The sequence below is a fragment of the Habropoda laboriosa genome, unplaced genomic scaffold (assembly GCF_001263275.1).
Source record: "Habropoda laboriosa isolate 0110345459 unplaced genomic scaffold, ASM126327v1 scaffold111, whole genome shotgun sequence".
Taxonomy (NCBI): domain Eukaryota; kingdom Metazoa; phylum Arthropoda; class Insecta; order Hymenoptera; family Apidae; genus Habropoda; species Habropoda laboriosa.
The window spans coordinates 360238-376029 of NW_017100293.1; the positions used below are offsets into that span (position 1 = coordinate 360238).

General features: G+C 44.9%; 1 protein-coding gene across 1 annotated transcript in view; it reads right to left on the reverse strand.

The window, feature by feature from the left end:
• Window positions 1-15792, reverse strand: part of LOC108573854 (colorectal mutant cancer protein) — a 54447-nt gene that overhangs the window by 30960 nt on the left and 7695 nt on the right. Inside the window, exons 2-3 of the mRNA XM_017936331.1 lie at window positions 3086-3315; window positions 2278-2414 (exon numbers count right to left, since the gene is read on the reverse strand). Of these exons, the coding sequence (XP_017791820.1) occupies window positions 2278-2414; window positions 3086-3315 (367 nt within the window). The remainder of the gene's footprint in view (window positions 1-2277; window positions 2415-3085; window positions 3316-15792) is intronic.

The window sequence follows — 15792 nt, forward strand, 5'->3', positions numbered from 1 at the left end:
GGAAAGGTGCGCTCACGTGGGCTGTAATAGCCCACGCGGATTCAATGTTGTTTCACAGATATTCCGATGCTGCCTTCCAATGGAATGCTCAACCGTACACACGTACAACGAGCGGTAAATCGTTCGTTTTGTTGCACGTCTAAAAGGACCAATTCAGGAATTTTTTATGAATAAACTGTAACTGGAAATTAAATCGAATGTTAGATGTTTTGAAATTTTAGCAAAATTAGCGAAAGCGTTTACAGTAGTGCACGCATAAGCGTCCGCATTTTTGCACACTTAAGCGTCCGTCGCTGTCCCCGCCGGAAATGGGACATCGGAGTGGGGTTCGAACGTGCCGAGTGAAACAAAGTGATTCGATATCGACTCCTGAATGTGAACAACCGACACTAGAAATATCGGTATCCGACTCAGACACATCTCCTCTCTTTTCTTTAGTTAAATTCGCAGAAGTCACCTGCCCACTTAAGCGTCCGCATCAGTCGGGACCGAATGCGGACGCTCATGTGTGCACTACTGTAATTCGAATAAATTGTAATATTTGTAAAATTTTCATACAATGCATCACACAGCATATTTAACCCCTTCTTTCCTGATTAATCATCTAAGCGTCAACTGATTATCGTTTTAGTACTACATGAAGTAAGAAGAGATAACGTACTGTAGATTAACTAAATTTGCCAGTCTTCAGTTTCACAAATGAAATGAAAAATTAAAATTAAAATTTTTCTTACCGATATAACTGTTTTTATCAGATCTTCACCAAAATCTGTGGTACGAGTCTGACTCGTTGTTACACGACAAGGGGTTAAATAGTTCTGTCTCTGACCGTTGACATATTATTTATGCATACTGAAATGTGTCGTATTTAAATAAAAAATGAATTTCAGTGCCGTGGACGAGTTACCTAGAATTGGTCCGGCATTCAACCTGTTAAAATTCTAACATAAGCTCCAAATAGAAGAAACCCAAAGTTCTAGTTGCAGCTTCTCAACCAGTTGTTCCAGGGTACATCTCCCGCGAAAGTCGTTGGAGTGACAAATTCTAAACCTCCAAGTTCCGAAAACTTAACTCGCAGATTCTGGACCAGTTGTTCGAGTGTTCATCCCGCTTCTACGTTTCAGCGTTACTCCGTGGGCTCGAGACGAGAGTCGAGATCCCTTTCTTCGTGGGCAAACTACGTACTTCAGGTTGCCTCGCCTGAGGTCCCGTGGCTTCACCTCCGCGCAGCTGGCTAAACGTTTGCTCTTGCTGCTTTCTCGCTTTTTCGGTGCGGTAATGCACTACGTAATAACGGTTATTTATAGGCTGTAAATGCCGTGTGCCATTCTCCGGTTATCCCTCTACCCCACGGTTCATCGTTTCCTCGCGACTGCTCCGCGATAATTCCTCACCGCCTTGGAATTCGACCGACTTTTATTTCCTTTTTTTCCCCCTCTGTACGCGATCTATAGCCGACGAAGAAGAAGCTCGAGGAAACTACTGAAACTTCCATTTTATAGCTGACTAGACGTTAGTGGGAATACGTAAAAATAAACATCTTCCTGAATATTCCATTAAATTATCGATTATCTACTATATTCCAGATTCTTTCGAGGAATCATCCGATCAGTCAGTCAATCGAATCATCCGAAACTTCTCTAAAAGACGTGCTAGAATATCCGAGGACGTTTATCGATCCAGTAGAAAACTGGAACACTGTTAAGAATTCGAAGCATTCTCGCGACTTATCCCGAAGGAACGGTAAAGAGAGAGAGAGCGAGACAGTGGGACTTCGATCGTCACATAATAGAGGTTCTCGTCCAGGAGGCACGTTAATTGCGGCTGGGCGAGGAAATTGGAATCGAGGTAAAGAGGTATCAACTGGCCGGTGAGGAACAAGAGGGACCACGTAGACGGTAGACGGAAGAAACTGAAAGCAGCGGCGTTTTTCCGTCGAAAGGAGTTAGTTGCCAGTGTCTACGAGGGGGTAATTTGCACTTGGCAGTTTCACGCCGCTTCGCACTGCTCTATATAGAGAGAGGCCAGCCTCCTTTGAAATCTTTTCTTTCCCTTTTCACATTTCCCTTGGGCCTTTCAGCCGGATGGGGGAGAGCAGTCGCGTCACAAGCTAAATAACTCTGTTCCAATTTTACCGTTGTACACGTTTAAGAATGTGCATACGCGTACAACGTGCATCTTCTACGGTGGATAGAGAAAACGATTCGGATGGTGAATCTAGACCGGTGGAGAGAAGAAGATAGGCGAGGATGGTGGGTTTTAATCGTATGAACTCACCTTGTTTGCTAAGTCTAGCATGTTTCCAGTACCCCCTGCGGCTGCCTCCACTAGTTTCTGCAGGGTGTGAGGTTCCGGCGAGAGATCCCGCGCTCCGCTGTCGAATTCCCAGCGTTCATGCCGACCGGATACGGTACCTGAACGAAGACACCCCAAATGGAACATCGTCTGCGATGAAATTTATCGCTGTTAACCCCTTCGTTGCTATTGCCGCCTATAGGCGTTTTCAAAAGTTGGAGCAATTTGGTGCAATTTAACCCTCAATCAGTCACGAGAAATTTTAGTGCATAAACAGTCGTGTACTCTCCGTGAGATTGATTATTTTAGGAACGGAGGGAAACACGACTCGATGGAAGTTTTTGCATTGGTGCATCGATCGATTTAAATTAAAAAAAAGAAACACTAGTGTGGCAAATTGAAGAATATGCGTCATCCAGATTTTTTACTTTCGCATATCTGTCTCAAAGTAAATTTATAAAACGCTATAAATGGTACAATTTCTCTTTTAAACAGTTACAGTAATTTTTTCCAAAGTAACGCGACTGAAAGAAAAGACGCGAAATCATCTTGTTCCCATGTCAAGCGCGGCTCTAAGCGCTCCAAAGTCAATGTGTTAATTCAATAAACCGAATTTCAAAGGATACGGCCAAAATAAGAAATTTTGCAGTCGTGATTAAAAATTGATTGTGTATTAAAATCTGCCGCAGCGAAAGGGTTAAAGAGAAAAAATTAATGTTTCTTTTTTTTAATTAGTCGATAGTAGAATTTCACTCGGATCAGCGAGATTTCTTCGATCGAAGAGGCTTACCAAGGCTGTTGTCGCTACTTGTAGGTAGATATTCCGGCGTGTGCGTGTGATGCGGACTAGATCTGTGCTTGCCAGACCTGAGCGCCTCGATTTCCGGTCGGAGAGCCAATCGGCACCTGAGGAACTCTTGATAGGAAATGCGACCGTGCTCGTCCGCCCCTAATTCTCTCATTAACTCCTCCACCGAATTCTCCAGGTTCAGCTCTCTGCATACCGTCAGCAAATCCTGACTGAAATTTTAAACAGAAGAATACCCTCAATTCCAGTCGCTCTAGAAAATTCCTGCATTACGCCGCAGTCTTGTCCTTCTGCTATAGCGACCCCTGCATGAAAAATCGAAATAAGTCGGAATTGCGGAGTAACTTATCTTCCCTTTCTTTTCGAAGATACGTTATTCCATTATTTCGACTTATCTTGATGTCACGATTCTTTTAAAGCACTCTCAAGGGAACTTTGGTAACCCGAAAATTCCGATTCTCTTCAAAATTTCAAGAGAAGTATCGGGCAATTTTTTTTCGGCCCCTTTTCGGCTCTTCGGGGCGAAAACAGCTCTTGAATGAAGATACTTAGACTGTAGTAGACACAGTAGACTGTAGTATAACAAAAATTTAATGCCTTTCTATACCATATAAGACAACGAACTGAAGAAAAAATTGTCCGATACTTCTCTCCAGGTCCCCTACAAAACTGCAAAGTTTAAAAAAGAACTGGAATTTTCCGGTTACCGAATTACCAGGTTTCTGAGTGCTTGAAAAAAATCGCGATATCTACTTTTCGAGACAAGGTGTACATTTTACACGCGAACTATTCTAACGTTCCCTTCTAGACGAGCATCTCATTAGTATCGAATCATTGACCCGCCAGAGAGCGTAGACAGTGAAATCACCTGTTTTTCCAGGCGATCACATATCTAGCAGGGCAACAACGACCCGGCTGAATAATTTATTCCCTGAATAATTCATGGATCGAAGATGTCTCGCGGATATGTACCTCGATACACGTCGGACGTCTTGGGCGAGATTAAAAGAAGCGTCGCGATGGCGGAAACAGGCGAACAGCCAACGCCGATGCGGCTGCTGCACTGTGGCTGGCTGGCCGACACACACACACCGACTTAATTAAAATCGCCACGGCCGTAAACCGTTTCTCTCCGTGGCGTCCCTCTGTCTCTGCCGCGACAAGTCCCTCTTAATTTTCCGCGACAGCGCGATGGAGTATCGGCTAGGGTCGATTAAAATGTCAACGTACGGGAACGACGGAGAATTCAGCGCGAAAGACAGACACACGGCGACTGGTCGATAAGCGGAGAATTAAAGATTCACCGGCTGCACGGAGCCGGCACGGACATTCGGAGAAAATCGTTAAAAGGGGCCATTTCTCTCTCTCCCTTTCTCTCTGGCTGAGAATGGTGACATCTTTTGTTGAGATGCGGGAGAAGAGGCGTGGTCCAGACATAATTGGCCGTGGAAATTTAACGTGCAGGTGTCGAATGAACCAATGAATATTAATTATTCAATATTGCACTCTGCTGATGTACAATATCAACCTGCATCTATATTCAGATCTGAAAGGGTTAAACAAGTACAAAGAAGGAAGAAGCTTAGCAGACGACGAAACTTGTCACGGCAAGTGCAGCCACGCAGATTACAGTACACAGCAGCTTATATTGGTACTAGACGACCTAGTGGGTTCAACGGAACTCGGAAACTTTTATAAAATTCTAGAGATCAATTCCAGCGTACCGAAAAATGGTAAACCTAAATTCCGTACATTTTATACCTTCTTCCTGTAGATTTACTGTATATTCTATAGATCCATAGATATCTAGGGGCACGACCATAAATTTGAAAAGATATTCGAGGTACAGATATTAAATAGACGTCTGCTATCACTTATGCATCGGAGTAAAATATGAAACACGTCTTTCATTGATAATATCTAAACAATTCCACTCTCCGGTATCCACTCGGAGAATACTACGCATTCCGCGACACGACGGTCGAAAAGAAGGGAATTTCGAGGTGGACGAGTAAGGGGTGGCGACTGAAACTTTCTCCGGCAAACTTTCCTCTCGTCCTCCCGCCGAACTTTTCACTATTTTTCCGAACGTAGAAGACGAAGAGGTAGGAGGAGCACGGCGCCGATCGGATAACGCGAGTTCATCTAATTCCACGTGTCTCTGTGTTTGCTCAGGCACGTGTGAAACGCGAGCCAAAGGAATTTCTACGTTTTGCAAAACAGCTGACTTGTCCTGTTACACCTTCTGCAATTTTAACCAATCTTCAAATATTACAAAAAAAGAAAAATATTTCCCATTTTCCAGGAGTGCCCAGAATTACGCAGACTCGAAATAATCTCGGGCAACAAGCATATAGCGTGCAACGAGCAAGCGTTGAAACATTCCAGCGGTTTCACGCTACATTATGTTTCACAGGAGCGGCGAAAAGCGGCGTTGAAGAGCAGAAACGAGTGAAATCAGGAACAGAAAGGGAGGGGCCGTCGACGTGGAGATCCGGTCGCCATTAGCGGCACGCAATCAATGCGTAAGCATTATGTAATTCACGCAGAGGCAGGCCAACACGTTTGAGTGTCATCCACTGGCTCCGGCTGGCCTCTTCAAGCCATTGAACCGATTTCCTCGAGGTGCTCGCTGCTTAAGTCGGGGACAGCGTCGAAAAGAAGCAAGAGCGCGCGTTAAACGCAAGTAGCACACTCGAGATCTTCCGAGCCAACGAGAATCCGTGTGTTCACTTGTCAGTCGGATGCTTTAAGACGTTCTTTGGTCTTTCGCGAGAGAAGATTCGGGTTAACAGCTTATACCTGTTACGTTTCGTTTCATCTTCTTCGTTTCTACCTTTTTCCGCGGATATCTACTTGGAATTTTTATCGCGTTACTCGGGAGAGCTGCGATCCTCGTGGTTGAACATTTCCAGGCCCCATTTTGGCGCGTTTAGAGTACTATGATACGACAGCGTCGTTGAATAGGAACAGTGAATAGCTCGTCAGTCGAATTAACATGCTCCATTCTCCCATTCTAATGGTGAATTTACGTTGGGAAAGGGAATGGATCTCCCGGTTTCATTTCGGAAACGCGACTACAGTCAGACGTTCTCCGGCATTCCGTAGACGCTATTGATCTGTGGCGCTAATTGGAATGACGCTGCTTGATATCGGCGTCGCCAGCTCTCCGCAAGCGACCGCTGCGATTCTTCTTTGGTGTTCTTGTTGCGCAAACGGCCGGCTGATCTCCAACCTTGCACGAGTCTCTAGCCTTTTATCGCGAAAGGGGGAGTAGCTGCAGGAGATATTACGAGATTTAACGTGGCCACCGACGGGGGAAAAACAGTGCATTATGAATAAGAAGTTCTATCAATAGAAAGACTCCGTTTCTCACTCGAGAACCTCGGTCAATATTTCTTACTTAGCCTTTGACAATTTGCGGGATCTTTTGTTCGGAGACCTTTGTTCGAGAAAAGATAAACATCGCTTCGGCATAAACGAGGTAGAAGATGCTACCGAGGAGAATACCTCTGTTTCATTCCTGTACGAAAATGGAGTTCGGAATACTCTTTCTCGTGTATTAAGGCTAAAACGAGCAGCAGAGTTAAAACGTCCGTTAGGAACTTTCTAAAAAAAGGAAGTGTTCCATACTGAGTAGCATTGTTTGTAACTTTCCGAGTTTGTTTACTTCGTCTATACATCTATTTGTTTCGATAGGAGTTTCATTTTTTAGTCGCGTTTTGGTTATCTAAAAATTCACTCTTGAAAAGTCGCTAATGAGTCCTATATAGTGTTAACGTATCGTTCGAATTGACACATTTTAATATCCTTAAATACAATACGTAGCAATGGTTAAGAATAATATGTAACAAATTTACGCTCAAAGGAGAATTCGTATCGGAGAACTTCGATAAGAATTTAATAAAATATTAGAACATTTAACTGAAACTTTCCTAACAAATGGCAGAGAGAGAAATTCCGTAGGATTAAACTCTGCTTTGCCCATGAAACACTTGCCAAAGTTGAGCGACAGGATCTAACCGTACGTACCACCTGGAAATCTTCCTCTTGAGCTTTCTGAATGAGAGCCTCTCCAAGGTCCTGGATTCCCAGGGTTTCAACGACTCCATCATCCCCACGGTGGCGACTTTTAGGCCGATCACGGCCTCGGACACGCGGTTTAAGGTCCGGTCGAAGCGATGCAACGAGTGCCACTGCGGCGGTCGTCGGTTCGCGGTTCCATCGGCGGCGAGGAGGGAAAAAAGCCGGAGGAAGAGAGACGCGTGAAACGAACGCGACTTAATCCACCGCGATGCATGTCACTCGACGTCCCGTGTGCGGTTTTACGGCTGACGCGTGGCTTTATTTTAACACACGCTGCTCCCAGCCCGTTCTACCTGCCTGAATCTTCTCTTGTGGCGTGGTTCGTTCTGTCTGGCGAAAATTGCGACGAGAGTTCCACTCGAAGATGAGTAACAAAGTTGAGGAATTTGTACCCTCGTTAGCTCGCCAACGAGATGATTGCGGAATTCTTCAGGGAAAATAAGGGAGAGGAATTCTTCGCAAGTACTTAACCCTTTCGTGACCAGTGGGATTGTATTCCGTACAGTCTATTTCTTAACCTTCCACTTCTTGTATTTAATAATTTCAGGGTAGGAGAAGTAACGGAACTTGGACGAAAGAATTGGGCAGTGTCGTACAATCGATAATTTAGTCAAAGTCCTGAAAATCTTTGTGCAAAGACTGCTCGACAAAATGTAAAAATTGGAAGAAAGCAGTGTGTAGGATATAACGAAAAATAGGGGTTATTTTGGGTTCAGGGATTACTAAAGGACGAGGCTCTAAATCAGGCGTGTCCAACCTGCACAATATCGCAAACTTTTAACATTATTATGTGATTTTTAACGGTATTTTTCACGACTCAATTGCAAGTAAAGGAGGTTTTGTTAACTGTATTAAATATTTCGTACGGCCCAGGCAAATCGAAAGGTTGGACACCCGTGCTCTGAATGATGGAGGGATTACTAAGTGATGGTGTGAAATGTTTGCTGTTTAGGAAAGAAAAGTATGACTAAAACCAATAGTCTCGCTTGAATATTCCAACAAAAATTGACCTGAATTTAGCACCCATTACAACGATGATCGAAAGGGTCAAACAGATTTGTAGTACCAAAGTGAAAAGTCTGGTTCTTAACAGATAAGGTACATTCTTAATATCTATATTTTTACCAGTTTCACATAATTCCTGCACTGATAAACACCTGATATTCGTTAACCCTTATTTTTGCACATTTTCTCGCTTAAAATATTCGATCTCCGCATATTTACATGTGTTCACTCCAAGTTTCGAATTTTCTCGTCAGAAAGTCAATTTTGTTTACTGACAGAAGGGTTAAATACTCAAACTGTGCATTTTGATGACGTATTACATGTAGATAATACTATTCACGCAGAGAATTGTGACGCTTGCGAACGTGTTAACGATCGTTAACAAGTGACTCTCTGTGAATTCCGCACAGGTTGCCGATTATTTCTCCAAAAATTGAAAGAAGCGAGGCGTAAGGGATGAAGAGTTGAAAGAAGGTAAAGAGGAGGCATGTTAGGAGAGCAAACAGCGTCTGATGCGTGGCAGAGTGCAACGAACGAGAGGCAGCAGCGGAGGAGCTGTGTGCGTGTCATTGACACCGGAGCGTTTTCTCTCCCCGCATTGTTCGAAAAGGGAAACGAATCCACCGAAACGATCTGCGTGATTTTCAGTTCGCACCATTGTGTGTCTGGTGTCTCCAGATGAAGAAAGTGGCCGCCGGACACGTAATCAGGAAACAACGCTGTACGTTGTGAAACAATCGGACGCGTTTTACATCGCACAGTGGGGCACATCGTGCTTCTCTGAACAAAAAGAATAGCCAGCCTACTCTTTTTTTTTCTTAAGAGGAAAACCTTGCATTACGACGATTAAAAATGTGAACGAAAGTGACGGTTCTGTGGATCTGAATAAAATACGAAATTGTAATATCACTAAGCGCCGGACCCGTTTTAACCCTTTGCATTTCTTTCAACTCTCCCTTTGGCAGTGAAACTTTCGAAAGTTCAAAATTGAAAAGAAAAATTCGAAATCTTTATGAAATTGTTTCGTTTCATTTCTTCTGTTAATCGACTTTATTTCAATATCAACGAGACTTGAACGAACCCATGATACGTGTTACAAATGTCGCCATACTGGCGCCAGTAGAGCGCAAAGGGTTAACCCTTATGTGAATAACCGGGTACTCTTTTGCACATTCTCACTCGAAATATTTGATTTTAATATTCGGCCAGAACGTTGTTATTTCGCACATTTCCTACCCCTGTTTGCTTCAAGTTTAGAATTTTGTTATTGGGAAACTACTAACATTGGGCGGCAAAGTAAACGACAATTGTGGTTATTGACATAAGGGTTGAGGCGTAATACGCGGACTAGCGATTAAGCGCCTGAAAGCTTTTTTACCTGTTTGTGCAGAAAAAGATATATGTGGCTAAATATTTGTATGATTAAAAATCGTCGCCGTGCCTGTAATAAGCACTGTGTAAAATTTTCCAACAGAAATTTTCTGTTTTACAAGAGTTATTTTACTTGATTTAAAAATAAAAAATGAATCATTATTTGCACTTTTAAAGTAAAAGTGCACGTTTCGGCAAAACTCGTAAATATTGCAGAGCTTTAAGTCAGGTTTCCAACAAAATAGCCGGCACTTTAAGCAACATTACTTACCCTGTACGATACGAAGTTTAGAGAAGGTAGATCTACCGTAATTCGTCAACTAATAACAGCTGGACGAAGTGATTCGTTGGTTGAAAATTTCCGTAAACGAAAGCGGCGACGTCGTTACGAAGCTCGCGGGACGACCAAAGGAAAACGAGTCTCCAGACGCGGAACAGGGCGTGATTGGACGAAAATCCAATTTCCAGCCCCGTCCCAGAGCACGTGTGATCTCGTTACCGGCTCGTGTCTACCCTGTTGCCTTCTTCCTGTTCCCATTCAATCTCCATTTTTACTTTTAATCGACCTACCACCTCGAAAAACACAACGAAACCTCGATACTCCCAACGTTCACTTCGAAGCACACGTCAGAAACGCGGACGACAATTCCTCGAAAAACGTCCAGATTCCGCGGGAAGAATTGGAAGCGTTTGAAAGAATTCCGAAAGACGTAGACTGGAGTCTGTAAAAAAAAATACAGAGAGAGAGAGGAGGAAGAGGATGTAAAAAGGGGAATGTCGAGCGGCGAACGGGAATGTTTTGCCTTTCCAGGCCGTTTCCACGGGTGAAATGATTTCCACAATGCGGCGCACTCACGATGAACAAGCGAACCCCTTTCGCGTCCACGAAAGTGGACGTCTCGGAGGCTGACGTTACACACCGTTCCTCCGCTATGCTACCAGCAACTCTCGTTACAACCTCGCTGTTTCGCGCTGTGCAACCTCTCGCAACCGCCCTTTTGTATCGGAAACCTCTTCTCCACCTGCTGAATGTCACCGCGGGCTGCGTTTGCAAAAGCTCCCACGCACAATACGGCTACCGGCCCAATAAGTGTCGACCTATTGTTGAACCGCGCCAACCAATGCGCCTTCTGTAGGATCCTTCTGTAGACACCGGTTACAAAGCAGCAGCGACAAATCCAAAATACCGCAATATACGTAAATTCCACGCAAATTTCTCGTAATCCTATCTACATCCGTCGGGAGAATCGTGAAAATGGCGGAGAAAACATAGGTGAAAGTCATCGGCGAATTGGAAGAAAGAAGCGCGATCCAATCCTCATCGATATTCCGGGTAGAGAAGTTTCAAGAGTAAAGTTCATTTCCAAGCATCAAACGTGCTCCCCTTGACCCGAGTGAGGAGCAGAGCCGGCTGTTGAAGGCCAGCACGGGGTCGAGGTTGCAGAAGGCCTAAAGGAGGCATGAAACGAGGCGTGCGCGAGGCACGGAAAGCGCCGAAAAACTGAACAAATAACTCCCGGGGAAAAAAGGGTTGCTCGGAGCGTTGAAAGGCGACACGGGTATTTCATGTTAAGCGCGTTCCGCTCTATTTCGCCTGTACACGCCCTTCGAGAGAGCGTATAAAAGGGACTCGCGCGAGTCTCCTTCGGGCAATCCTCCCTTTTCACAGACGTTTCACCCGCTGGATACGCCGGAATAGGATACACCATTAAAAACAAAAAGGAGAGTGATAGGAGGAGAAGAGAAGAGTCTGGCGAGAGGTGGCGAACCTGACGGGGGCGGAGAGGGGGAGAAACGAAACATTACCTAATGCCGTGTCTTCAATGCGAGAACACACACACTCTTGACGTACCCCAGTCAGAGTCTGTCTATTCTTTGTCGTCTTTTATCCAACGTGTTATCTCCTTCCTTCTTTTCCTCCCTCTCTCTTCTCCCCTTTATCTTTTTGTTCGACAACTTTTCGAGGAGGGGTTTCGATTTCCGTGTAATCAACGAGGAATCGAGAACGCGGAGGAAAGAGCGCGAGGACGCGCAGAGAGATACGTGGAGGAGAGAGGATCAGTGGAATCAGGGAGGTTAATTGTCGGCTCGTCGACCAATGTTGCGTACGTTCTCGATCGTTAACGGCGTGAAACGCCCCGATGCTTGACGCGCCACGGTCTAACGACTCGACGATCGTTTCGATGGATACTTCAAACCGAAAAGAGCGCCGCGGGATTTTAGCACGGTTTCGCCTTCGTGTCTGACGCTGGTAGATTTAACGTGAGTGCGCGTTAAAGTTTCTCTCCTATCGATTTACTCTTTAGTGCCAATTAATGCAGTGTTTCGCTACGCTCGTGTTTTCTTTCTCTTTACTCTATACGCCTCTTTACCCTCAATGGACGTTCATTTCCTATCGCCGTTTCGTTTAATCTCGAGTTTGAAGCAAAACTTACGTCGAGTAAATTGTTATCCTCTGTCGATTGTAATGACAATCGTCGAAACGAAGGGAGAGCAATTTTCGCGAGATTTGGCACGGCTGCCCCATTTGTCAGGAAAGAAGGCTGTGAGGTGAGAATGCAGGTGACAGCGGCGGGAGCGAGGAGCGTAAATAACGATAACCAGGCTGCGTGCAATTTTGGAATTTATTGCACGAGAGGAGAGGCGCCTAACGAAATTACGAGGATCGACGAGGGGAAAAATGGAGCCGGAGAATGAAGCGCGGCCGCGACACGTAATTAAGCAAAACGGGGGGGAAAGCTGGCCGTGCGGGAATTCGATAATTATCGGACGGCCAATTAAAAAGGGAATTTTCGGCCGTTTCGGTGCCTTTTCCCTCCGCGATAGCGCATAAAAAATTTACCGCAACTCCTCTATGTAATGAGGGTATAGTGGGAAATGATTCTCGATGATATCCAATTATACTCGAATATATTTTCTTTTTATCTCAGGTGAAGATCGACAATTCTTCCGCGTCACCGAGTATATTTTAAAATGAACGTGCAACAGTGAAAAAGGAAGGGAGGTGGAAGGGAAATTAATAACCGTGTTCCGTTAACCGACGATCCACTTTTTCAAGGGAAGTCGGTGGCCTTGACGCCGGTATCCGCGGAATTCCGCAGGAATGGAGCTCTCTCTCGATGCATTTGCATGGCAGGTTGCGTGCAGAGGTTCGGGCAGGTCAAGAGTATATCCCTACAGGTGAGGAGCGGACGACCGCAAGAATCCACGCGCGCGTGGTTAATCGAGTGTCAAGGGTCGAGGGGATCTTTAAATTATAGTAACGAAAGGGCCAGTATTTTTGCCAAACTGTACACACGTTTACGACCGCAGAAACGTTGCAGACAGCGGAAGAGGAATAATCCAACCGTTGATCTTCGACTTCGTAAATCATCCGCGATCCTAGTCTTCGACGCAAAGTATTTTTTGGAACTATCTTCGAACTGACGTCGCTCAGACTAACAACAATTTAGTTTACTTCGACTGATAAAAAATTCTTAAAATTGCTAACGTTTCTCTGGAAAGTTTTGGGTAACTTGCGGTGCACGGCGATTCCAAACTTTTGGTCGTGTCTCCGATGCTTAATTATCGACGCAAATAATTTTTTGGAATTATCTTTGAACTGACGTTGCGGAGACCGATAACAATTTAGTTTATTTCGACTGAAAAATTCTTAAAATGCTAACTTTTCTCTGAAAATGTTTGGGTAACTTGCGATGCACAGTGATCGCAAACTTTCACGATAGACGTTATCTACGTGCAATACGTCGCACAAAGTGCACAGTTTGCCTATTTAACGCATAAACCGTGTTAATTCTACGAAACGAAAATTCACGGGTTCGTAACACGGTCGTAGAAATTTTCAATATTTCACGACGCAGTAGACAGCGTGTATTGACATTCCTCCAGACGAGCACAACTCTTTGGCGAAAGAAGAAGGGTGGACAGCCGATACGAATAATCGTGACAGCGAAACGAAGGGAAAGGGCCTCGACTCGTGACTCACTTGCCATAAAACGCGATCACCCTTCGCGGACCCCTAGGGTATCGTAGACTTCTCCGCGAGCGTCCTAGGGCAGTAGCGGCGTTGGATCGTTTTATCCAACGTCTCGTTCGAAACTCTTCTCGAAGGGAGTATCGTGGAAAGTTCGCGTAGAAAGCAGCCGCCGCGGCAACCGCTCGGAAACGATCAATAACGTTTCGCGTGTGTGCGGAAATTTCTCAGATACCGGTTGCATGTTTTCTCCAGGAAGAAGAACAGGCATAGGTGGGCTGGTAAATATCTACAGCTCACTTTTCGATCAACTTCCCACCGTGAACTTGCACACAGAGACTCGGGAGGAAGCGGAGAGAGAGAGGCGAGAGTAAGGAGAGAATTTGGAAACTTCGATGGGAATGTTGGAGAGTCTTCGATACAAGGTCTATCGTGGCGAGATAGGCAAGATAGGAGTGTTTGACGGTGAAGTAATTACTCCCTTTGACGTCGAGCCTTCTAAGCCTCTGGTGGATCTAATAAGAAACCGATACAGTCGAACAACCTGGAAAGCAAGCGTGCTCGAAGGTTGTAAGTCTGCGGATAATGGTGACGAAAGTGGTTACCTGGCTCGAGGAGGAAAAGAGTTTCGTCCAATTACCGGATAAACGGTTCAAGGCGTGACTTGGTTATTATTCGACTTAAAATCCATGGCGAACAATGGCCGCGGTAAAGCGCGTAGTCACGCGAACAAATATCCACACCGCCTTTCATTACTTAATTCGCCATTCTTTCCATCTCGTCAAGCCTCGTTTTTTCGGTAACAAGCTTCACCCCCTTTTCTCTCTCCCTCTCTCGACCGATTCGCCCTGGATCGTTTGATCTTGGTCTTGGGGTATTTACGCGAAACTGCCTTCCTACCAGACATCCAGTGGGGAAGAGGCAGAAGTCGAAGGGTTAAGAGAACAGGTCTGAGGCGAGTAATCGCTAGGCAGGGGGAAGTAAAAATAAAAGCGAGGGCAAGGGTGGATTTATTGGCCTGGGAGGAAGAGCTACCCTAGTTGCTCGAGGTAATGACAATTGTAGAGGACAATTACGTCGGTGACTTTTAAAGCAAAGCTGTGTGCAGTCTGTCTCGTAAAAACTTTACGTGCGAGCAAAAAGTGTATGTACACATCCATAAAAAAAAAGGAGGAAATTAATCGTTAATTCTAACGAAGACGAACACCTTCCGTCGTGCTTGAAGCAACACCAGGAACGATGTACTACCTCCTGTTAGCGTGTGTAATTGTAAAACGTGAGACAAGTTAATAGACAGAGAGAAGCTCGCGTTAAAAGATAAGAAGTGTAAGAGAAGAAGCGTAAAATGGAGAGAATAAGGGCTAGAGGAGGAAGTGGAAGGGAAGTCTCGTAAGTATGCACTTGAGCGTTCGGTTTCGTTCGCAATCTCGCGAGCCTCGCATCCGGCTGGATGCACACCGAGTAGTGCACGAGTTTCGAAAGGGGTCCAGAGATACGGAAGCTTACGGAGCCAACGAGACGTGCCATGTCGGCCTGGGACACGCGAATCTCGCCGTGGCCTAGGGTTAACGAGGCTGCGGAGAGCGGACAATAATGAACCTCGAAAAGGAAAGGAAATTTTCCTCCTCTGAACTTCGACTAATGGCGCCATACACCCTCCTCCTTCTCCACCTTCTCGTCTTTTCTCCTTGTTTAAGAACAGTTTAGCATTGTAACGGCGCATCGGGAAAACGTTTCTTCGAATGGTCGATAACTTTGAGAAAGAAAAGAATGCTCGCTGTTCTTTTATGTAGAAACGAATTTAGTCTCGAGTACACTTTGGTCTGAAGTGTACGCTGGCTTAATTAAGTCACGTGTGCCAAAGCACGGGATGAGCGAGAACTGGAGGAAATTGAGCCGCGAGGCGCAGTCGAGAGGCTCCTGAAAATTTTCGTTTGTTTATGGGAATGGGGACATTCGACGACGCGATGAATCAACTACAGTAAATTCTCTACAAGAGTCAGTAAGTTTGGATTCTACAAGTGACAGTATAAATGGTCCTACGCCTAGGTCTGCGTCATTGCTGCGCCCATGTTATCTCGCTCGCAGTCCTTGTCCTTTACGAGATTTCACGGCTCGACAAATCATAATAGAAAAATATATTTTCTTTAATTTTACTTTTTTTCATCTTCTATTTTTTTTAACATGTTGCTGAGATTTTTCTGATGAAAATGATATCAAACACGATATAATTTGAACAACATTTACTTATTAA